Here is a 25,433-nt window from a genome sequence, read left to right on the forward strand (position 1 = left end):
GGATGGGCCTCGGAAAGGGTTGTCCGTTTCCTCTGCGACCATTTCCAGATGGATCAGACAGACAGTGGTTCAGGTCTATTTCATCTGGGGTCAGGTTCCTCCTTGCCCTGTCAAGACACACTGTACTCTGCCTCCTGGGCTTTCCGTTATCAGGCGTCAGTGACGCAAGTTTGCAAGGCGGCCTCCTGGTTGTCGGTGCACACTTTCACAAAGCTCTATAAAGTGGATATGTTGCATCTGCGGATGCTTCCTTTGGCCACAAGGATTTTGCAGGCTGCTGTTTAGAGGACCTGGTCCTCTTTGAGGGTGTATTGTTTTTTTTCAGTTGAGCTCCAGTTGTTTTGGTTGAGCTCCTGTTTACCTGGTTTGCTAGATTTAGCCTTTGGAGTTTATTTTCCGCTTTTTCCACCCCTCATGTTTAACACTGCTTTGGGACATCCCAATGGTTAATAAGATCATGAGCGGTGTCCGTCAATAAACAAAAGAGAAAATGGGATTTGATGTTCATTAACGGACACAGCACCCACCCCTCTGTGGAGTTGTACTTCTTCTGACACTGCTTTTAACAGTACCTATAGCAGGGAGAGGGAGTATACCCCCTGGGACTGCCTATAGGCGTAGCCAGACTTTTTTTCTCTCTAGTGTCCTACTCCTGTAGGGGGCAGTATAACCAAATGGTTAAGAAGACCAGGCTAAAAGCCACCTGTCAAGGCATCTTGATACTAGCATAACTCATAAGAGTCAGCCCACTGCACCAGGGCTGGGGGCTCTTAGAGCCGGTTCACACTATTACGACTTGCCAGGCGACTTGGTCAGCCTGGCAAGTCGCGCACCGTCGGGTCCATTGAGTAGTACAGGACCGGTTCTAATAGAAGCGACACAAGTCGCTCCGACTTAGAAAAAGGGTCCTGTACTACTTCGGGGCGACCTGGAGGCGACTTGCATAGACATTCATTATATGAAGTCCGTGCAAGTCGCGCACCGTCGGGTCCATTGAGTAGTACAGGACCGGTTCTAATAGAAGCGACACAAGTCGCTCCGACTTAGAAAAAGGGTCCTGTACTACTTCGGGGCGACCTGGAGGCGACTTGCATAGACATTCATTATATGAAGTCCGTGCAAGTCGCGCACCGTCGGGTCCATTGAGTAGTTCAGGACCGGTTCTAATAGAAGCGACACAAGTCCCTCCGACTTAGAAAAAGGGTCCTGTACTACTTCGGGGCGACCTGGAGGCGACTTGCATAGACATTCATTATATGAAGTCCGTGCAAGTCGCGCCGAAGTCGCGGTGCACGCGACTTCACAGGTTGCCCCCGAAGTCGGAGCGACCTAATGTGAATGGGGGCTTAGAGGAATAGTGAGGCAGGATGATGTGATGTTTTTAGGAAGCTATATACAGCACCCTGCTCGCACCTCCAACCAGCCATGATTTGTATGCATTGCATAGAGAGGCACAGCAATCAATTAATGGGTCTTTTAAAATGTAAATAAATTAGGTTTTATTGAATGTATTCATTTGTGCATTGAGGTTGAAGAGGGGAACCAGGGAATCCAAAATATAAATTGATTGAACATCAGCTTTAAAGGATTAGTTCACGTTTTAGGAAAAAAATAATAAATGCACATATTTTTTTCTGGCAAAAAAAAATGTGCATTTATTATTTTTTTCCCCACAGGTGCCTGCAAGGCATTACACCTGTGATCAGTGGGGTCAGGGGTGCAGTGCCAGGATACTGCGGACAAATCCTGCAGCTTTCAGCTCGTACCTCCAATATGGACTGACTGTTTAAAGAATTCACTTTTTAGAAAAAAAATGATAAATGCTATTTTTTTTTTTTTCTTTGGAGCCTGTAAAGCATTGCACCGGCGATCAGTGGATAATTTTTGCGCTATGAAAAAAAATACATTTTTTACTTTCTGCTATAAAACATATCCAATATCTAATTTCTTCATACATTTTGGCCAATAATTATTCTGCTACAAATTTTTGGTTAAAAAAAAATCCCAATAAAGGTATATTGAGTGGTTTGTGCAAAATTTTTAGCGTCGACAAACTATGGGATATTTTTATTCGTTTTTTTTTAATGCCAGTGTACATTTATTTTATTGCCCTCTCCTATCAAGACCTAAGTAAGACCTATGTAACTATGGAAAGACTACAAGCACTGAACTTATTCTCTCTGGAGAAGAGACGATTGAGGGGGGATATGATATCAATGTAGAAATACTGTACTGGCAACCCTAGCATAAGGAACAAACTATTCATAGAAAGGGAATACAATAAGACACGTGGCCACTCACTAAAACTAGAGGAAAGTCAGCAGGGAACATCGATCGTTTCAAAAAACTATTAGATGGGCACCTTAAAGACCACAACATACAGGGGTATACAATGTACAACATACAGGGGTATACAATGTACAACATACAGGGATATACAATGTACGGTTAACAGCAAACACACACATCATAGGTTGAACTGGATGGACTAATGTATTTTTTCGACCTCACTAACTATGTAAGACCTCTGCATTGGGGATCCATCCCTCAGCACAAGCGCCCAACAAACCCCTTTTTCTCTCAGCGGCTTATAGCGGGACTGCGATATTGCGGCGGACACTAACTGACACTTTTGACACATTTTGGGGACCAGTGACACAATTACAGCGATCAGTGCTAAAAAATTTAAAAAAGCACTGTCACAGTACTAATGACACTGGCTGGGAAGGGGTTAACCTCTGGGGCGATCAAAGGGTTAACTGTGTGTCTAGCTTGTGTTTTACTATAGTGTGGGTGGTACTTTTACTAGAGGAAGACATGGATCCTTGTCTTTGTTTTGCCAAGACATAGGACCCATGACTTCCCTCCTGTCAGAACGGCGATCTGCCTTGTGTACATAGGCAGATCGCTGTTCTGTCTGTCTGCAGGATGATCGGTGGGTGCCGGCTGTTATACCTGAAGGGTTTCACATGTACTGTCACTTTAAGGCTGGCTCCACCCAGGAGTGATGACAAGGGTCAAGGGGCAGAGTGGCCATCTTAGAGACATGTAAGAGATGCATTGATATACAGAGCTGTCCTGTAATGCATGTTGTAGTGTACAGTGAGTCCTGAATAAACATCCGTTGTTCCAGATCAGAGTCCTGTGTCTCTCACAACACGGAAAATATAACACCGGCAGACATAGATTCTGCGGTACCGGCTGATCGGCTCCCGCTGTGTATAATCACAGGGGGAGGCGGTGGAAGTGTAGGATCACGTATATACTGTATACACGTGGTCCTGTGCAGAGCTGCCGCCCTGTAGCAGTTAAACTGCTATTGGGCGGTCAGCAAGTGGTTAAACACAGCACTGTGCACCAATATGGTGTTCATTTATGAATGGAAAGACATACAGTGCCTTGCGAAAGTATTCGCCCCCCTTGAACTTTGCGACCTTTTGCCACATTTCAGGCTTCAAACATAAAGATATAAAACTGTAATTTTTTTGTGAAGAATCAACAACAAGTGGGATACAATCATGAAGTGGAAGGAAATTTATTGGATATTTCAAAGTTTTTTAACAAATAAAAAACTGAAAAATTGGGCGTGCAAAATTATTCAGCCCTCTTAAGTTAATAATTTGTAGCGCCACCTTTTGCTGCGATTACAGCTGTAAGTCGCTTGGGGTATGTCTCTATCAGTTTTGCACATCGAGAAACTGATTTTTTTCCCCTTCCTCCTTGCAAAATAGCTCAAGCTCAGTAAGGTTGGATGGAGAGCGTTTGTGAACAGCAGTTTTCAGTTCTTTCCACAGATTCTCGATTGGATTCAGGTCTGGACTTTGACTTGGCCATTCTAACACCTGGATATGTTTATTTGTGAACCATTCCATTGTAGATTTTGCTTTATGTTTTGGATCATTGTCTTGTTGGAAGACAAATCTCCGTCCCAGTCTCAGGTCTTTTGCAGACTCCATCAGGTTTTCTTCCAGAATGGTCCTGTATTTGGCTCCATCCATCTTCCTATCAATTTTAACCATCTTCCCTGTCCCTGCTGAAGAAAAGCAGGCCCAAACCATGATGCTGCCACCACCATGTTTGACAGTGGGGATGGTGTGTTCAGGGTGATGAGCTGTGTTGCTTTTATGCCAAACATAACGTTTTGCATTGTTGCCAAAAAGTTCGATTTTGGTTTCATCTGACCAGAGCCCCTTCTTCCACATGTTTGGTGTCTCCCAGGTGGCTTTTGGCAAACTTTAAACAACACTTTTTATGGATATCTTTAAGAAATGGCTTTCTTCTTGCCACTCTTCCATAAAGGCCAGATTTGTGCAGTATACGACTGATTGTTGTCCTATGGACAGAGTCTCCCACCTCAGCTGTAGATCTCTGCAGTTCATCCAGAGTGATCATGGGCCTCTTGGCTGCATCTCTGATCAGTCTTCTCCTTGTATGAGCTGAAAGTTTAGAGGGACGGCCAGGTCTTCGTAGATTTGCAGTGGTCTGATACTCCTTCCAATTCAATATTATCGCTTGCACAGTGCTCCTTGGGATGTTTAAAGCTTGGGAAATCTTTTTGTATCCAAATCCGGCTTTAAACTTCTCCACAACAGTATCTCGGACCTGCCTGGTGTGTTCCTTGTTCTTCATGATGCTCTTTGCGCTTTAAACGGACCTCTGAGACTATCACAGTGCAGGTGCATTTATACGGAGACTTGATTACACACAGGTGGATTCTATTTATCATCATTAGTCATTTAGGTCAACATTGGATCATTCAGAGATCCTCGCTGAACTTCTGGAGAGAGTTTGCTGCACTGAAAGTAAAGGGGTTGAATAATTTTGCACGCCCAATTTTTCCATTTTTTATTTGTTAACAATGTTTGAAATATCCAATAAATTTCGTTCCACTTCATGATTGTGTCCCACTTGTTGTTGATTCTTCACAAAAAATTACAGTTTTATATCTTTATGTTTGAAGCCTGAAATGTACCAAAAGGTCGCAAAGTTCAAGGGGGCCGAATACTTTCGCAAGGCACTGTAGGTAAGGTTCAACGCACAAAAGAGTTGGAGACCTTGGATACTGGCAGCTGCTTAGTGATCTCGGAGTTCCTCCTCGATATCCAAAACTCAATAAATGCATCAAATTATCATCAAGTGCTCGCCTCAAAAATAAATATACACTATTACAAATCGTGTGATCTACATATAATCGCCCACATAAACCCAAAGGGACATTGCATTTTAATTTTTACTGGTTAGAACATTTTAAGTAACACGAGTACAATTTTTTTTTTATCCTTTTAAGAGCTGCCATATGGTTGTTATGCATCATATCATCGTGCATATTAGTTTAAAGAGAAGCACTCGATGATAATTTGTTGTACATATTGGAATTTTATTATCTCTAGAATGACTCAGCTAATAGAAGTTAGTCACATTAAACTGTTCTGTAATGCTGAAGATGTTTTGTAGCTACTCCCAAGCCACTTCTTCAGTTCTAATGAGTGTCAGGAAGATACCCCATCATTTATATCCACGCAGCGTGCTCTTTAACGCCTTAATGCCGACGTAACACAAATTTGCATCCTTCTGTTTCAAGGGGTTGTACCTGGGTGATGCCTGCAGCTGCAGGCATCACCCCGGTACCGGTTTTTAGAGCGTGGACGGTCGGATTTCTTGTGATAACATTAACCGGTTGCCGACCGCCGCACGACTATGTACTGCGGCGGTCAGCCCCGGCCAGGCAGAGTGCCGTATGGATACGTCACTCGCCTGTCACTGACTTGCGAGCCTATTGCGGGCGGGCGTGCGCCCGCCGAGGCGCGTGCCGGCAGCGGCTCGTTCACAGACAAGACTCGATGTCCGCCGGTCACACTACGATCGCTCCTGTGAAGGGAGAAAGGCGGAGCGGCTTATGTAAACAAGCCGCCCGTCATTCTCCCTGGTGTAAAAATGAAGATCAGACAGTTCTACTATGTAGAACTGTTGATCTTTGTTTTTACACCAATAGCAATGTCCCTGCACAGTTAGAAACACGCCCCTAGGACCCACTTAACCCCTCCCTGTCCAATAAAGTTAACCCCTTCCCTGCCAGTGTCATTTTTGCAGTAACAGTGCATATGTATAGCACTGATTACTGCAGTAATGTCACTGGTACCCCCAAAAGTGTCAAAAATGTCAGTCAAGGGTCCGATCTGTCCGCCGCAATGTCGCAGTACCGCAAAAAAAATTGCGGATCGCCGCCATTACTCGTTAAAAAAAAAAAACACCAAAAATGACAAAAATCTTTCCCTTTGTTAGTAAACGCGATAACTTTTGCGCAAACCAATCAAAATACGCTTTTTGCGATTTTTTTTTTACCAAACATATGTAGCGTAAAACAATTTGGCCGAAAATGTTAAAAAATTTTGATTTTTACATTTTTTTGGGGGGAATTTCATATAAAAAAATGTGAAAAATATTGTTATTTTTGCAAAAATCACGCTCTTTTTTTGTTTATAGCGCATGATCAAAAAATCGCACAGGTGATCAAATACCACCAAAAGAAAGCTCTGTTTGTGGGAAAAAAAGGATGTGAAATTCGTTTAGGTACAGCGTCGCACGACCGCGCAATTGTCCGTCAAAGTCACGCAGTAAAAAATCGCAAAAAAACCCCTGGTCTTTTAGCAGCCAAATCCTCTGGGGCTTAAGTGGTTAAGAACCAAAAGTAATTGTGTGCTACGTTAGTAAAAACCAAAAATTGATTGTAAAAGTGGATAATAGCGGCAGCTACCACCTACATATAGGATAGATAAATAAATGAATGGATGTGATAGCGCCAAGAGTATTCCTGCTCATGGGGAGTCTGCTGAAGATTTAGCAGACTTGCCTCTGGCTTTGTGTTTTGTAGTAGATGCTCTTAAAGACTCCATACAGCAGGTGTCACGGTTTGTTCTTCTGTCAGTATATATGCGTAGAATTCTGTGGTTAAAGAATTGGTCTGCGGAACTACCTTGTAAGAAGTTAGTAGTTGGTTTTCCCTTTCATGGGGAACGCCTATTTGGTGACGATCTAGAATATATCCAAAAGATTTCAGGGGGGAAGAGTGCTCTTCTACCAGTTAAGAGGAGGAGTAAACATCTTTCTATTAAGGTGTCTAACGCTCAACTACCCAATACTGATAATCTTAGGCAGTTTAACGGCCTCAGCCGTCTAGAACAAAACTGGATCTAGAATCAGCCGGATCTAGAACAAAACTTCTAGGGCAAGGGCAGCAGAAACCATGGGTCCAGGGGCCTACCATGCTTAGCTCTAAATCTACCTTCTAAAGGGGCACCCCCACTCAGTCGGGTGGGGGGAAGGCTACTACAGTTCTCAGATGCCTGGGTAGAAGTGATTAGGACACCTGGGTTGTTTCCATGGTCTCGCAGGGGTACAAACTAGAATTTCGGGTGTTTCCTCCCCCTCAGTTTGTAAGGTCCAACATAACCGCAGATCCATTAAAGAGAGAGTCCTCTTTTCAGGCTCTGGACCAGTGGTCTTCAAACTAGGGCCCTCCAGTTGTTCAGGAACTACAATTCCTATCATGCCTAGTCATGTCTGTGAATCTCAGAGATATACAATGCCTCATGGGATGTGTAGTTCCGCAACAGCTAGAGGCCCGTAGTTTGAGGATTCCTGCTGTAGACCGTCTGAAATCACAAGCAGTGGTTACAGATGTTCCAGGCAACGAGAAATTTAGGGGCTTCTACTCAAATCTTTTCGTAGTCCCCAAACCAAACGGAGGTGTGAGACCTATTCTGGATCTCAAAGCCCTGAACCAGTTTTTAAACATTTGCTTTTCTGCAAGGAGGAGAATTTCTGGCATCCATAGACATCAAAGATGCATACCATTGCGTGCCAATTTTCCAGGTCCATCAAAGGTTTCTGCGGTTCGTGGTGGAACACCACCATTTTCAGTTAGTGGCTTTGTCCTTCAGGTTAGCCACGGCTCCACAAGTGTTCACAAAAACTCTAGCTCCGGCATTGGCAATTGTAAGATCTCAGGGGATAACAGTTGTAGGATACCTGGACGATCTATTGCTCAAAGATCAGTCGGCTTCTATTCTAAGCCTGAATGTGTTTCGAGCAGTTCAGTTCTTAGAACGTCTGGGTTGGATTCTGAATTTGACAAAGTCAGCTTTGCAGCCGGTTTAGAGCCTAGATTATCTGGGTCTCCTTGTGGACACAGTACAGGCAAAGGTTTTTCTACAGCCAAGAAAGGTCGAAGCTGTAAAGGGTCTTGTCCGGATCGTAAGAGGGAAAAAGTATCCTTCTGTGCGTCTTTGCATGAAATTGCTAGGGAAGATTGTGTCTTCATTTGAAGCAGTTCTCTATGTTCAATTCCATGCCAGACCATTATTAAACAACATTCTGTCAGCCTGGAGCAAAAAGATCCAGGCCCTAGATTGTCACATGTCTCTGTCACCAAGTGTGCGTCAGAGTCTCGGTTGGTGGTTGGTAACCAGGAATTTGGAGATAGGGAAATCCTTTTTACCAGTGGTCTGGAAGGTGGTGACCACAGATGCCATTCTCTCCGACTGAGGAGCAGTTCTCGGGGAAGCCACTGTCCAAGGGAAATGGTCCTGGTTAGAAAGGAGCTTGCCCATCAATATCGTGGAATTTTGAGCAGTTTCTCTGGCTCTAAGGTTCTGGACTACCAGACTACAGGGTTGTCCAGTCACGGTCTTATCCGACAATTTGAGCAGTTTGTCTGGTTCTAAGGTTCTGGACTACCAGACTACAGGGTTTCCCAGTCATGGTCTTATCCGACAATGCCACGGCTGTGGCCTACATCAACCATCAGGGGGGCTCCAAGAGTCAGTCAGCCCAGAAGGAGGTGGGTAACATCCTATCCTGGGCGGAGAAATTTGTACCATGCCTGTTGGCAGTATTTATTCCAGGCATAGAGAACTGGCAGGTGGACTTTCTGAGTCGCCAGCGGATGTTTCCAGGGGAATGGTCTCTACATCCCAAGCTCTTTGCATTGACTTGTCAACGCTGGGGGGTTCCGGACTTGGATCTGTTGGCATCCAGGTTCAACAACAACTTGGACACATTTGTGACCAGGACCAGGGATCCGCTCGCAGTTGGAATGGATGCCTTGGTGACTCCTTGGGATCAGTTCTCCCTGATCTATGCCTTCCCCCGGTCTAGCTGCTGCCGCGACTTCTGTGCAGGATTCAGGAAGAGGGAAAACCAGTAATCCTGGTGGCTCCAGCTTGGCACAGGAGGACCTGGTATGCGCAAATTGTAAGGTTGATGGTGGGAAGGCCATGGGTCCTCCCACTATGTCCAGACCTGCTCTCTCTCAGGGTCCGATATTCCATCCTGCTTTACAGTCTCTAAATTTGACGGTTTGGCTTTTGAAGCCAGGATTTTAAGTTTCTTTTGGATGATGCCAGCGGTGTACGACTCTCCTTTTCAACTGGCAAAAAGTTGTATTCTTTTTATAATAATTATAAGGAGATGGCCAAATCACCCCCCGCCTTACATCAAAAGTCAAGAGTCCCCCACCCTCCCATACATCACAGTGCTCCCCCTTTACCTTGTGCTGCTGCCGGGAAGGAAGTGGGGGTGGAGCTGGAAAGCTGAAAGTGCAGGGTCTGGAGCAGAACCAGAGGAGGGCTGAAGTCAGCTGAATGCTGAGACCAGGGGAGACGGGGGGGGGGGGGGGTGCTCCGGCTGCAAAGAGAGAGGTGCAGAATCTGTAGGAGGAGTTCTGTCCTCTTCTCTGCTGCCAACTGCTGAGACAAAGTGGGGGATGGAGACGAGGGGGTGCACTGCAGGAGAGGTGCAAGGGCCACATGAAATTGCCTGGAGGGCTGTATTCGGCCCGCAGGCATTGTGTTAGATAAGTCTTAACCTGTAGGATTTGCCTTCCTATGTTTCCCACTTGTTGAGCTGTTGTTTCCTCTCCCCAATGTACACATCTTTCCATTCCTCTCTACACTGCATTGGATATTATACTATGTCACTTCACTGAGTGTTGGATCTTTTGTATGTGCAAGCTTCTGTCTCAGAGTATTGCTGCATTCCAGAACACAGGGATGCTATGTCTATGATTCAGATCACACACAAATGTAATGCCAATGCACTGGAAATGTCAGTCTGGGTCGGACCTGATAGCACTTATGCTCTGAGGCTGCTGGAGGCATCTTGTTCACTTACCTGTAACATCTTGTTTTGTGTAACCAGGCAATGGTCAGGAGGCTGAACACAAGAGAGAGATGCACATTTCCTTCAGCCGTCAGTCTTCCTTGCAGGATTTGAGCTCGAGCCGCCGACTGCACTGTCCAGTCTATGTATATAACTGCTCGCTGGAGGCATTACGGGAGCAGCTGATCAGCCCCAGGCAACAGAGACTCTGCTGTGACATCTTCTTCAGGTCAGTTCAGTTTCCACGATCCAAACTGCTGGGCAGTATTTTAATAAGCCAAATGAACAACGTGTACAGCAGGGCTGATTTTTTTTTAAAGGAATCCATCAGGACAGAATTATAAGAGCTGACTTGTTTCTTAGGCCTCTTTCACACATGGGAGTCCGTCGGCGGACTCCGTTTTTCTCACCGGGGGATCGATCCACCGATTCCCCGCTGAGCAGGCGGATGGCAGCTCTGTCTCCATGCTGTGTGCAGAGACAGAGCTGTCAGGTCCCCGCTGTTCTCTATGGGGGAATCGGATGAGAACAGACCTCCTGTCCGTTCTCATCCGATCCGCTGGATTGATGGAAAATAGGGTTTCCATTTGTCCAGATTTGACGGATCAGATCGGATGTCAGCAGACATGTCTCCGCTGACATCCGATGCCCCATAGGGATGCCTGGGGCATCCGTTCAGATCCGCCTGAAAAACTGACAGGCTGATCTGAACGGTCCACCTGTGTGAAAGGGGCCTTAAAGCGGAGTTACATCTGTTTGTTTATTAAAAGTCAACAGCTACAAAAAGTGTATCTGCTGACTTTTAATAAACACACACTTACCTGCCCCATGGTTTAAGCATGCATGGGATAGGCATAAGGCTATCCTTCATATAAGATAGGGCCAGGGACTATTCATAGGATTCAGATATATTGGGCAGACTAGATGGGCCAAATGGTTCTTATCTGCCGACACATTCTATGTTTCTATGGTCCTGTGGTGTGGCCAGCGGGAGTCTCGTTTCTCTCCCTGCAGGGCCGGCAACCCTAGTGTCGGCACCCAGCTGTGACTGCTTGCGTGACCTGAGTGGAGGGGCAATCTTCTGGGACCTGTGACGTGTCCCAGAAGATTGCAGGGAGGGAGGGGGAGTGGAGACCTTCTGTTTGAGCCACCTAGGCGGCCAGAGCGGAAGTGGGAGCTGGTACCTATGAAATTCTACCCGCCCCCCCCCCCCCCCCCAAAAATAAATGACATGCCAAATGTTGCATGTCAGGGGGTCAGGAGGCCTCAAAGAGGAAGTTCCATTTTTGGGTGGTACTCCGCTTTAACAGGTCAGGATCCTGGTCTGCCATCCTTATCTTTTCTTCACTGCTTAGTAATTCCCAGTAACTTAACGGTAATGAGAATTAGATCAGGAATCAGCCCTGGAACATGTAACCTCAAAGAAAAGCCAGCCGCGGCAGCTCTTATTTCTGTTCTGACGGAATTTTCATATTTCAGGGTTTTAGTTTACAGACATAATAGTGGTATGGGTGATCCATCTTGGGGTCAAATTAAAATTGTCCTTCATTATTATGATGTATTGATGTGCTCAATATACATTTAAAAAAAATAATTACTGTACAGTACTAGCATTCCTAAGTCCAATTACCCCCCCCCCCTCCCCAGGACATTTGTCTGATTTACCATCTCTCTTCTTTCCTCTGCTCCCTATCTTTTGCTCATCTCACTCCTCTGACCTTTTTGCAGCTTACCTGTCTCCTCTCTTTTTAAATTACCTCTAGGGTTGTCATAGCACTCCTACCCCAGTCATCAGACTAGCTTTATAGTGTTACACTAACAAGGTTTGATATCATAATGACACAAGGAATGCTGAAGTTGGGGCAGAGTGACTTAAAGAGACAGTTTAGCCCATCCATGATCAACGAGGATCAGGAGAACCCCCATGCGTTGCAGTAAACACAAACACCCACACACAGATTGAATGGTTGCTCCAATGTGGGTTGTCCCCCACTATAATTTAAAATGGTTCTAAAGGCAGAACATTTTTTTTTATATATACCTTAATGCATTCTATGCATTAAGGTAAAGAACCTGAGTGCAGCCAGTGTGAAGGAAGTGGGGGACGGGGCTGAGCCTCTCTCTATGTGTCGATGGACACACAGAGATGGCTCAGGAGCGAACCCGCAAGATTGCCCCTGTAGCAGGTGGCTTGCTGTGTTGGGCACTTGGCAGGGAGAGAAGCCGGGACAGGGCCGAGCTTCCCTCTATGTGTCGATGGACAAACAGAGATGGCTCAGGAGTGAGCCTGCAAGAGTGCCCCCGTAGCAAGTGACTTTCTGTGTTGGGCACTTGGAGGGGAGAGAAGCCTGGACGGGGCCGAGCCGATGGGCACACAGAGATGGCTCAGGAGCGAGCCCGCAAGAGTGCCCCTGTAGCAAGTGGCTTTCTGTGTTGGGCACTTGGCGGGGAGAGAAGCCTGGATGGGGCCGAGCCTCCCTCTATGTGTCGATGGACACACAGAGATGGCTCAGGAGCGAGCCCGCAAGAGTGCCCCTGTAGCAAGTGGCTTTCTGTGTTGGGCACTTGGCGGGGAGAGAAGCCTGGACGGGGCCGAGCCTCCCTCTTTGTGTCAATGGACACAGAGGTGGCTCAGGAGTGAGCCTGCATGAGTACCCCTGTAGCAAGTGGCTTGCTATGTTGGGCACTTGATGGAGAGAGAAGCCTGGACAGGGCTGAGCTTCCCTCTATGTATTGATGGACACACAGAGATGGCTCAGGACCAAGCCCGCAATAGTGCCCCTGTAGCAAGTGGCTTGCTGTGTTGGGCACTTGGCAGGGAGAGAAGCCTGCATGGGGCCGAGCCTCCCTCTATGTGTCGATTGACACATAGAGATGGCTCAGGAGTGAGCCCGCAAGAGTGCCCCCGTAGCAAGTGGCTTGCTGTGTTGGGCACTTGATGTGGCCGAGCATCCCTCTATGTGTCGATCGACAAAAATACGGCTCAGGATCGAGTCCACACGAGTGCCCCTGTAGCAAGTGGCTTGCTGTTTTGGGCACTTGGCGGGAGGGAGGAGCCTGGAGCACCAGTGGGGACCCAAGAAGAGGAAGATCTGGGCTGCTCTGTGTAAAACCAACTGCACAGAACAGGTAAGTGTGACATGTTTGTTAGTTTATTTTATGTTATGTTTACAATCACTTTAATCACAACCAGTGAAAAGAGTAACCACACACTGGAGTAAAACACCATAATCTGTGTTTTCTGATCTGATGTACAACAGACCATCGGAACTCCTCCCTCCCCCCACCTATAGTGCATCCTGAAAGTATTCACAGCGCTTCACTTTTTCCACATTTTGTTATCTTACAGCCTTATTCCAAAATTTATTAAATTAAATATTTTCCTCAAAATTCTACAAACAATCCCCCATAACGACAACTTGAAAGAAGTTTATGTGAAATCTTTTAAAATTTATTAAAAATAAAAAAAAAAGAACAAAATCACATATACATAAGTATTTACTGACTTTGCTCAATACTTTCAAGTCTTATTGAGTATGATGCTACAAGCTTGGCGCACCTATTTTTGGGCAGTTTCTCCCATTCTTTGCAGGACCTCTCAAGCTCCCTCAGGTTGGATGGGGACTGTCGGTGCTCAGCCATTATTAGATCTCTCCAGAAATGTTTGATGATCAGTGGAAACAGGATGCGCCAGAGCTCAATTTTAAGACCCCGTTCACACTGGGGCGACCTGGTCGCCTGACAGGTCGCCGTAGGTCGCCTGGCATAGAGAAGCTGTGGACCCGTTCTAATAGGAGCGACACAAGTCGCTCCGACTTAGAAAAAGGGTCCAGAGCTTCTTTGGGGCGACCCGGAGCGACCTGCATTGACTTCAATGTTATGAAGTCCGTGCCGGCCGCTCCGAGGTCGCCCCGGCAAGTCGGATCGCCCCAGTGTGAACGGGGCCTTAGTGTCATGGCAAAGGCTGTGAGGATCAGGTGGTCTGCTGTGATGCATCGGATATATCTGTAAACACAGATTACAGCTTTTTTAACCACTTGCCGACCGCCCCATGCAGATTTGCTGCGGCATGGCGGCTCAGCTGTGCATAATCATGTAGATCTACCTGATTTTGTGCACGCCGTGTCGGCGGCGCTCCCGCTGTGATTAGACACAGCGGGAGCCAAATTGCGGGAGGAGCGTTAGTTAAAGTAAAGCAGCGACGAATCGCAAAAAATGGCCTGGTGATTAAGGGGGTAAAACCTTCCGGAGCTGAAGTGGTTAAATCTTGAGTGTGGCTACTCTGGTTGTGATTCAGTCTCAACCACGGTTCTGTTAAACCCTAGAATTCCTTCACAGCTTGCTAAGGGTTATTTGAACTGTGGTTGATTGACATCCTATACGAACGTGCCTGCAGAGTTCCGGAGCCAATGCCACATAGCAGAGCCAGCTGCATGACAACAATCATGGGCGTCCGCAGAACTTTTTTCAGGGGGGGGGGGCATCATTTTAAGGTCACCCATGCTCCCCCCCTTTTCAACAATGCCACGAAGGGGAGGGGCTTAGTCATTATATTTATTTTTCAAGAGCAAACAACATCATTTATTTTTAAAACATTTGTTAACCTAAAAAAAAAAAAACAATGGATCCTGTTAAAGCATGTTATACAGCACAGTGCTTTGCTGTGTAATTTGTCCCCTTCTATCACCTAAAATACCTGGCTGATCCTGCCTGGCTATGTCCTCCCCTCTGTAAACTGACCACGGTATACCATGGCTGCTGCGCCCTGACACTGTGGTCAGTTTACGTGCCTCCGTCATCCGCAGCCCTCCTTTCCTCCCCTGTCCTCTCTCCCTCCTTGTCTCCTCCTGTGTCAGTGCACCCCCCCCCTCCCCTCCTGCTGCTGTAGTTTTATTTAAAGTTTCATATCCTGTCTACAGTCTGTGTAATAATCCTGTGTGCCCCTGTGTACTGTCTGTGTTTTATAAAAATAAGCCATTCTTTACAGGTTTTCAGAGCGCCACTCGCCGCTCACGTGACCCGCTGCCTCTATCCTTCTCTCCTCCTCCCTTCCCGACTGACATCAGTGAGGAATCCTCGCCCCCACCCACTGCAGGCAACTGTCAGATGGGGAGAGGAGAGAACCGGCGGGTCACGTGAGCGGCGCTCGGCCCTCTGAGAACTGGTAAAGAACGGCTTATTTTTTTTAAAACACAGACACACAGGATTATTAAACAGACCAGACAGGATGGTATAAAGTGGACTACAACCACTTGAAAGGGGAAGTTGAGTTTCCAGGCGGGGGGCATTTGCCCCCCCCCCCTTGCCCCTACCTGCGGATGCCCATGACAACAATTCTTTTTTTTTTTGCTGTCTCTAGGGGTGGCATTCTGACCCCACTGGAAAGGGGGAATTCTTCATACTGGTCACCAGTGTAAGAAGCATTTTTGCAGCAAAGCTTCAATTAATTGTTTTTAGCAGGGGTTCCTTCAGGGTTCCTCTGGGGTAAATAGGTTCAGAAAGGCTTGTTTGGCCATTCTGCTTCGGTGCTACTAGAACTAATGACTAGAAGAGTGGGGCAAGCCCTCATCTGCTAAAAGTTGAATTTTGAGTGTACAGACCCAGAGTGAGTGAACTGTAAATACACTAATCTACCAAAAAAATGCTTTGGAAACCAAATTAATGAGGACTCAGCTGGATTACTCTGGCAGGCAAAGCAACAGCCTGAAACTTTTTTTTACAAACTGGAGTATATTCCTGATACTGGCGGTCCTCGGGTTACAAACCTCAGACTTACAAACGACTCCTACTTACAAAGGGAGGGAGACAACAGGAAGTGAGGAGAAATCTCCCCCTAGGAAGGGAAATTCACTCCTGTAAGAGTCCTCATGGGTAAAAGGTGTCTCCACTGAAGATTTATCACCAATTCTTGTTTCCACAACAACCCAACATTTTCAAAATCCTATTGTCATAGGAACAGAAAGTGAGGTGACATCTTTTGAACAGGGGCACAGACAGCAAAACAAATGGTACAGGGGTGTTAACCCTTCCCTATGCCATCCCAAAAACCTAAAAATTATTAATTTGGCTGGAGCTAAACTTGAAAAATGTACCTGTTCCGACTTACAAACAAATTTGACTTAAGAACAAACCTGCAGTCCCTGTCTTGTTTGTAACCCGGGGACCGCCTGTAGTCAGAAATATTTTCTGGTAGCAATGTGCCACCCCTGGCTTCCTAGGCCACTGCCTGTTTAGACCGTACTGAAATCCAGCCCTGATGACTTTAAGTGCATTTAGCAGATTGCACACACTTAGAAGGCTCATTGAGGGACAGTCTCCCACCCAAGGTTACAGGCTTACTAAACTGAGACTTTCTACTCTAGTGCTCTCTCTTATAAACAGTTAAAGTGGAAGTAAACTTCCATCACTAACTTTTACCTATAGGCAAGGCTATAGTAAGGCTTACCTATATGTAGTGTAAATATGTTTAGGAGATATTTACTGTACATGCAGCCAGTGACATCACTGGTGCATGCGCGCTGAAGGAATGGCCACCCATGCTGCTCCTTTAAAGTCCTGTGTCCTAAAAGTGACATCATGTGACATCAGTGACATCGGCCAGTCACAGAGCTGGAGTCTGCGAACCCGGAAGCAAGACGGGTGAAGATGGGGAGCGCCTGCAGCTCTGGTATTTCAACACTGGAAGAGCTTTGTTTTAAGGCAAGGTTAACATTATGTGTTAGTATGCGATGCATACTAGGACATTATGACATTATCTTGCAGGGTAAGAAAAAAAAAAAAAAAAAAACAACCGCGTTAGATGGATTGAATCTTGGTTGGTTTTGCAGATACCGGCTGAGATTTGATCCATCTAAGGGCAGGCTGGTTGTACCCAAGCACAACCAGCCTGTCGTTTTTTTTTTTTTTTTAAAAATGCGATCGCTGCCGCCGGCTATATCTGATAGCAGTAATTATTGTGATCTGTTGGCAGGGAATGCTCCCCCTGCTGGCGGAACACAATACTGCGCTTCTGTGTACACTGCAGAGGGGAGGGGCTGAGATCCCCCTCTGACAGCTATGAGAGGAGAAAGACAGCAGAGTTGGAGATTAGCTTGACCCCGAGCAGCGATGTAAAGAAGGTATTTCACACTATTCTATTACAAAAACACACACTGGACATTATATAAAACACAAATAAAGTGGATTCTAGGATTTTAATTACATTAAACTAGGTTCACACATGATTCCTGACAGGCATGGAGGGAAGAGAAGACAGCACATTACAGCTAAGATCTACCCTGAAAATAAGCCCTACTGTGTCTTTTGTTGCCAAAATGAATATAAGACCCGGCCTTATTTTCGGGGACACATGGTAGCACTGCTGGAGGGAACCGAATCAAGCAATTTTCTTTCCTGTGGTCATCTACGGCTTGCCTTTGTGCGTGCTGATAATTGGCACCAGTTTTTATTGTTTGGGTCTCCTGTAGGTGTCACTGGTAACTCTGAGGCCCGGGGCACCAGACAAGGGTACTCTTAACACTTCTTTAGCCTTTTTAACTAATTACACAGACTGAAAGAATGGAAAACATGAACCTTATTGCATGATTGGGGCATAACTTTTTCTCCAGCTGACACCTTATCCGCCTTTAAGAAGGATGCACAAGTCCAATATATAATATAAACAGGAAAAAAAAAACATGTTTTGTACTGACTGGGAAAATGCAAAAAAAAATAGACATAATGTAATCTGGGGATCTTTTCCCCCCCATAGCTTTTTACACCAATGGACTGGAATAATGGAATAATTCTGAGTTGTAGCTCCTCCCTCATCTCTCCCTATTTAATTGTTACACTATACTATGACAGGCCTATTACCCGAGGATAGAGAACGCTTTCTTTTATCATAGAAATTACTTCACCTTTGGTTTGGTTACATTGCATCATTCATTTTTTTCTAATACACAAGTTAGTTGTTGGTTTTTCTGTCATTACTTGTTATGGATCAAAAACTATAACTCAACTATAGTCCTCCCTCCTCCCACTAGCTGCAGGAAGTGAGGTCTGAGCTTAACAAGCATTGAGAGGTTTGATAGAGGAGCTCCAGTCTCCTGTGTAAAAAAAATTAAGTCAGCAGCCGCAGTATCTCACAAAAGTGAGTACACCCCTCACGTTTCTGTAAATATTTTTTCTCTTACGTCCTCCGACAGTCGCCGCCCCTTCATATTCGTCACAATAGGGTTATTGACCTTTGCTCCGTAGGAGTGGCTAGACAACAGAATATGTTAATATCAAAGCTTTTAGCATACCCCACCCCCAGGGGGTGGTCCCCTCAGTCAATACCCTCCTGCTTCCTGCATTCCCACCTCAGTTTCATTTGTCTAGCTCAGGAGTAGGTTAGACGTTTCCTGTGCTGGGGCTTTTCAGTCTCAGCTTCTTTTCTCTTTTTTTGATTTTATTTGGAGTTTTTTTCTCTTTCTTTACTTAGCTGTTTATTTTCAGCTCTAGTTAGGTCTTCTGATGAAGATGATCGTGCGGTGCTGGGTCTCGGGCTGGCCTCCCTGGTTACCCGGGGTTCAGGGCCAGTGGCTTCCCAGCTTGCCATCGAGCGTTCAGCTAGGTTTCCCTGACCCATCCCTGTCCGCTGCGGGGATGCTGCGGTGAGGTGGCTACCTCACTGGACGCCATGCGGTTTCGCACCGCAATTCCACTGCGTCCTGGCTGCGACTCTCCCTGTCCTTAGTACAGCGGTTTGATCGCTTGTGCAGGCTCCCCACGCCATCCGGATGGTAAGTGTATTTCTGTGTGGGGACCTGTCTGTCTTGGGTGTCAGTCTGGGACTGTGGGACCCTGCATGTGCTTAATGTTGAGCTCCCTGCAGTATAGCTGCTCTCTGTGGGCTGCAAGGGGGGGGGCTCTCCTGCTCTGCTCTGTGTAACAGGCTGTGTGACATGCTGTGTGCTGTGAAGGACATGATTGTGAGACATGTTGTGGGCACACTGTGCGGCGACCGCTGCTGCGGTCCGCCATTTTTTTGTGACAGTTTTGTGGTGGCCGATCCTGTGTGGTGAGAGCGCCGTTTTGGCGCCAAACGCCGCCATTTTGGCAGCGATCGCGCGGGCCACATGTCAGTGTTTTCTGCCTCTACAGCCTAAAAGCATGTTTGTGTAGCCTTACATAGGCTTTATGAGGGCCATCACTTCCTTTTGCTCTGAGGACAGCGATCGATGAAGCAGCAGCCTGTGTGACCTCTCCAGGTTTTACCTTCCATTCCTGTATTCCTTGCCTTTGTATTCCTAGCCCGGTGGATCAGTGTGTTGTGAGTGCGGTGGGCTGCGATCGCCGCGACCTTAAAGGGGCAGTACTCCTTTTTTTCCTAAGTTACTGGGGCATGGATTCTCAGGAAAGCAAGTTTCCTCCCTCCTTGGTAGAGGGCCAGGGGGCTGCTGCTGCTTCCCCCGAGGGGGCTGCTCTGGCTACTATTGTGGCTAGAATAAAAAGAGAAAAATAACCGCGCTAAAGTGAATAATATATAAAGAGCAGCGACTTCAAGTGTGACCACACCCTCAAATAATGTATAGAAAAATAAGCCGCGCTGCGTGAAGTGGGTAAACAAAAAATTAATGTCCAAACAAAAATTAATGTCCCATATAACAACTTGATTGACGCTGAAAGCATAGATCACACTCCACGGTCTCTGTAGGAAATGTGCTTACCGGATAGCCACTAAAAGTCTGCAAATTCATATGCTGAGATATAGTCACAGATCCGGGAGATGGGAGTTGTCAGAGTCCTCAGCGAATATTGTGAATAATATGCAAAAGAAAAAACTTACATAGTGTGATACCGTAATTTATATAAAGTTTCCACCACCAATAAGGAATCCCTATCAATCGTGCAGCAGCTCACCAAATGAATAATGAGTAAAACGTGAATAGCCCAGTGTAAAGAGAGGAATGTGGAACAAACCACCACCAATTGTGAAGCCTCTTACCGAAAAATAGGTCAAATGAGCAAATAGGTAAATCCAGATCGCCAAGAAACCAGAAACGTCACTCAAAAGCCCTATTGGCCTCTTACCAGATGACAAATAATCCAAGCAGTAGATATAATAACGCTTTCCCATCATACGTGAAGCTCCGGGACCAACAGCATCAATGGTGTTAACTATAAACTCAGTACCAAGATGTAGCCCGAGTGAAAGAAAAAGCGCCAATAGTGTAATAAAATAATAACTGGTTTATTAATTAAAAAGAAGAACACTCACAAGCATAGTAGATAAAATCGCGATGGATGGGTGCCGCCGGCCGGACGGCAAAGCGCATCCGCTCCTAGGATAACTTCCGGGATGACGTCAGCACGCCGCGACCTGACGGCGTTTCGTCCAAGAAGACGTTATCAAAGGTACGGACGGCGTGCTGACGCCATCTCTTATAGAAAATACCTGATTATGATACCCGGAAGTGTTTGACCAATTCCGCCCTGAAGCTGTGAACCGGACATCCAATAACCGGAACTAGGGTAGATCTGTCTCACCATTTTAGTTAAGGGCACATATCAACTTCACTAACCCGGAATGTCCCATATTAAGGGCAAATATATTTAAAGGTATAGCAGGCCTATTTGGCACAGCCGATGTGAAATAAGAAATTGCTAAACCATAAAAGTAAGCAGAATAAACATAAGGGCATATATGGGCATTGTGTGTAACTGTATCGTCTTGCGCTCAGATACGCTGAGACCGCAAAAAAATTGACCGCCTTGTGTACAATTGAGTCAAACTGTAGCGGAATAAGTTCAAACTCTAACCTATCCTCATTTTTGGATGATCTTAATTCTAATGATAGAGGTATACATTTAAATTATGAATGTAGTCAATTAGGTGTTAATTTTTTGGACTTGAATATTTCCATCAGGGATGGACAATTTGTCACCTCCACCCATTTCAAGTCCACCGACAGGAATTCCTATATTCCTGTCGAGAGTTGCCACCATGCTCCTTGGTTGCGAGCTATCCCCAAGGGACAATACCTTCGCATTAGACGGAATTGTTCCGATATACGTGACTTTGATAGACAGGCACAAACATTAACTACAAGATTCCTGGATAAGGGATATAATGAGGAGTTCCTTCAACATGCTCTGTCTGAAGTGAGATCAATTGACAGACAGGCTTTGTTGAGTAAATCTAGGAGGCAGGATCAGACAGATCCCTTTACTCTGCCATTTGTGACCACATACTCTAGTCAACATATGACCATAAAGAATTTGGTCGCTCGTCATTGGCATATATTAAACAATGATCTGGTGCTTCGTGAAAACTTACCTATTAAACCTAAGGTGGTTTTTAGGGGGGTCCCCTCTTTGAGGGACAAAGTTTCTCCCAATATCTTGGAACCCCCTGTCCCCAAACCCAGTTTTTTGCAACAACTTACGGGATACTATAGGTGCAACCGTTGTCAAATTTGTTCCCTTAGTTCCAATAAACGGAGAAGAGTTCAAGAATTTGTATCCAACAGTACAGGACGTAAGCATAATATAGAGCCTTTTATATCATGCACAACTACTGGGGTTGTCTATCTACTGCAGTGTCCTTGTGGACACCAATATATAGGCAGGACAAAACGCCCACTTAACGTAAGATTAAATGAACATGTGGCAAATATAAGGAAGGGCTTCCCCAAACACTCAGTATCCAAACACTATGCAGCAGTACATAATAAAGATCCTAGACACACCCTTTTTTTGGGCATAGATCGCTTTGTGCCACATTGGAGGGGTGAACCTCTTGTGAGGGGCATCTCAAAACTTGAGATGTCCTGGATACACCGTGTAAAATGCTATGTGCCTTATGGCCTTAATGTTGATGTTGAGGTTAATGCTTTTTTGGATAATTCTTAATTTTTTCTTTTAGATGTATATTTCTTTTTATTATTTTTTATTATGTGTATAATTCAGTGTGTTCAACCCTTGGGAATTTGTCACATTGGTTTAAATACTAGATGTAGATCAAATTATCCCTCTCCCCTAAAATTATATAGATCATACATTATGGTGTTTATTAAGTACAACTGATGACACATTATATGATGGCTATCATACTTTGTTGCATGGTATTAATCATTTATGGTCATATATTCATTTATTGGGGATACAATTTCAACTGTTTAATGTATTTGTAACATTTAGCATTTGGTCTATATTTATGATGTTGATCCCTGGTTAGAGTTTGAACTTATTCCGCTACAGTTTGACTCAATTGTACACAATACGGTCAATTTTTTTGCGGTCTCAGCGTATCTGAGCGCAAGACGATACAGTTACACACAATGCCCATATATGCCCTTATGTTTATTCTGCTTACTTTTATGGTTTAGCAATTTCTTATTTCACATCGGCTGTGCCAAATAGGCCTGCTATACCTTTAAATATATTTGCCCTTAATATGGGACATTCCGGGTTAGTGAAGTTGATATGTGCCCTTAACTAAAATGGTGAGACAGCTCTACCCTAGTTCCGGTTATTGGATGTCCGGTTCACAGCTTCAGGGCGGAATTGGTCAAACACTACCGGGTATCATAATCAGGTATTTTCTATAAGAGATGGCGTCAGCACGCCGTCCGTACCTTTGATAACGTCTTCTTGGACGAAACGCCGTCAGGTCGCGGCGTGCTGACGTCATCCCGGAAGTTATCCTAGGAGCGGATGCGCTTTGCCGTCCGGCCGGCGGCACCCATCCATCGCGATTTTATCTACTATGCTTGTGAGTGTTCTTCTTTTTAATTAATAAACCAGTTATTATTTTATTACACTATTGGCGCTTTTTCTTTCACTCGGGCTACATCTTGGTACTGAGTTTATAGTTAACACCATTGATGCTGTTGGTCCCGGAGCTTCACGTATGATGGGAAAGCGTTATTAGATCTACTGCTTGGATTATTTGTCATCTGGTAAGAGGCCAATAGGGCTTTTGAGTGACGTTTCTGGTTTCTTGGCGATCTGGATTTACCTATTTGCTCATTTGACCTATTTTTCGGTAAGAGGCTTCACAATTGGTGGTGGTTTGTTCCACATTCCTCTCTTTACACTGGGCTATTCACGTTTTACTCATTATTCATTTGGTGAGCTGCTGCACGATTGATAGGGATTCCTTATTGGTGGTGGAAACTTTATATAAATTACGGTATCACACTATGTAAGTTTTTTCTTTTGCATATTATTCACAATATTCGCTGAGGACTCTGACAACTCCCATCTCCCGGATCTGTGACTATATCTCAGCATATGAATTTGCAGACTTTTAGTGGCTATCCAATAAGCACATTTCCTACAGAGACCGTGGAGTGTGATCTATGCTTTCAGCGTCAATCAAGTTGTTATATGGGACATTGATTTTTGTTTGGACATTAATTTTTTGTTTACCCACTTCACGCAGCGCGGCTTATTTTTCTATACTATTGTGGCTAACCTTGCTGCTCAGGTGCAGATGCTGGTGGCTGATCGATCCACGAAAAGGCCCAGAGTGTCAATTTCCTCTGATTCAGAGGGCGATGGGGATGCTATGGCTGGAGTGCCCTTCTCAGGGTCTCGTTCTTCTCTAGACCTTGCGGGGTCTGAAGGGGAGGCTGAGGTGGAAGGGGTTGATAATTCTCCCCCTGGCTCGTCTGAAGAGCTTGCACTCATGGATGAGTTGGTTGCTTCTATCAAACAAACGCTGCATTTGGAGGATGAACCATGTCCTCATGCCTTGATGTCCTCTTATGGGACGCAGAGAAAACGCAAAACGTCGCAGGTTTTTCCTTGCTCTACGGAATTTCAGCGCGCTGTTGAGGAGCAATGGCGCAACATAAAGAAGCCTTTTGCTGTGCCGAGTAGGTTCAAGCTGCGTTATCCTTTTACACCAGCTACTGATGAGCGTTGGTGTGTGCCGCCTCAGGTGGATTACGCGGTGGCGATTTTGAATAAATCCACTGCGATTCCTGCTGAGGATACCCCGGTGTTCCGGGACCCTACGGACAGGAGATTGGAGTCTCTGGCCCGTCACTCTTATACGGTTGCGGGCTCTATGCTGAAGCCTATTTTTGCTTCCATTATGGCAGCCCAGGCTATTGCCGATTGGACGCAGGTGCTCAGGCGCGCTCTGGTGGCTGACTCTGCTTCGCCGTCGACATTGGCTATGGTGGATCAGATTCATCAGGGTGTCATGTATTTGTGTGATGCGGACCTAGATATGGTCCCTTTGGCTGCGCGTCTGCAGAGTGTGGCGGTGTTGAACCGTCGCCTGATCTGGCTGAAATGTTGGTCTGTTGACCAATCTTCTCGCAAGACTTTGGCTAATTTGCCTTACGCGGGTTCTCGCCTTTTTGGCGAATCCTTGGATACTCTGATTAAGGGTGTTTCTTGGGGTAAGAGTACTCTTTTGCCCCAGACTCACAGATATGGTCCCTTTGGCTGCGCGTCTGCAGAGTGTGGCGGTGTTGAACCGTCGCCTGATCTGGCTGAAATGTTGGTCTGTTGACCAATCTTCTCGCAAGACTTTGGCTAATTTGCCTTACGCGGGTTCTCGCCTTTTTGGCGAATCCTTGGATACTCTGATTAAGGGTGTTTCTGGGGGTAAGAGTACTCTTTTGCCCCAGACTCACAAGTCTAAGTTTGTTCGCGGTAAGAAGAATGCTTTGTTTAGACCCTCTCAGGGGTCCTTTCGTGCCTTTCCGTCGTACTATAAGGGTAAGCCCTTCAAGGGCCAAGGCTCCCAGAAGAAGCCGTGGACGGGTAAGCAGAAGTCCGGCCAGTCCGGGCCCGCTGCCCATAACAATGCGGCCTGAAGGGACGCCCTCACCCGGTTCTGGGGTGGGGGGACGTTTGCTCGGTTTTGTTCAGCCCTGGCTGGACCGCATTCGGGACAGGTGGGTTCAGGAAATCGTTCGATCTGGATACAAGATCGAGTTTCTATCTCGGCCGGCGGGCAGATTTTTCCCCTCAAACCTTCAGCTGTCTCCGGAGCGCTTGCGGGATCTGCACCTGGCGGTGCGGGACCTGCGGGCTCAGGGAGTGGTGATTCCGGTGCCTCATCGGGACAGATTTCGGGGATTCTATTCAAATCTGTTCACTGTGCCCAGAAAGGAGGGCAAGGTACGTCCGATTCTGGACTTGAAAGCTCTGAACCGCTTTGTGCGGGTTCGCAAGTTCCGCATGGAATCCCAGCGCTCGGTGGTGGCTGCCCTGATTCCGGGGGAATTCATGGCCTCCATCGACTTGAAGGATGCGTACCTACACATCCCCATTTTCGAGGGTCACCA

General features: G+C 46.0%; 1 protein-coding gene across 2 annotated transcripts in view; it reads left to right on the forward strand.

The window, feature by feature from the left end:
- SZT2 (SZT2 subunit of KICSTOR complex) overlaps positions 1 to 25,433 on the forward strand; it is a 355,341-nt gene that overhangs the window by 118,791 nt on the left and 211,117 nt on the right. For both annotated transcript variants that reach the window (XM_082264795.1, XM_082264796.1), the window contains exon 26: positions 10,198 to 10,387. In XM_082264795.1, coding sequence (XP_082120921.1) covers positions 10,198 to 10,387 — 190 coding nt within the window. The remainder of the gene's footprint in view (positions 1 to 10,197; positions 10,388 to 25,433) is intronic.

The sequence above is a fragment of the Pelophylax lessonae genome, assembly GCF_965119305.1.
Source record: "Pelophylax lessonae genome assembly, chromosome: 8".
NCBI classification, from domain to species: Eukaryota; Metazoa; Chordata; class Amphibia; order Anura; family Ranidae; genus Pelophylax; species Pelophylax lessonae.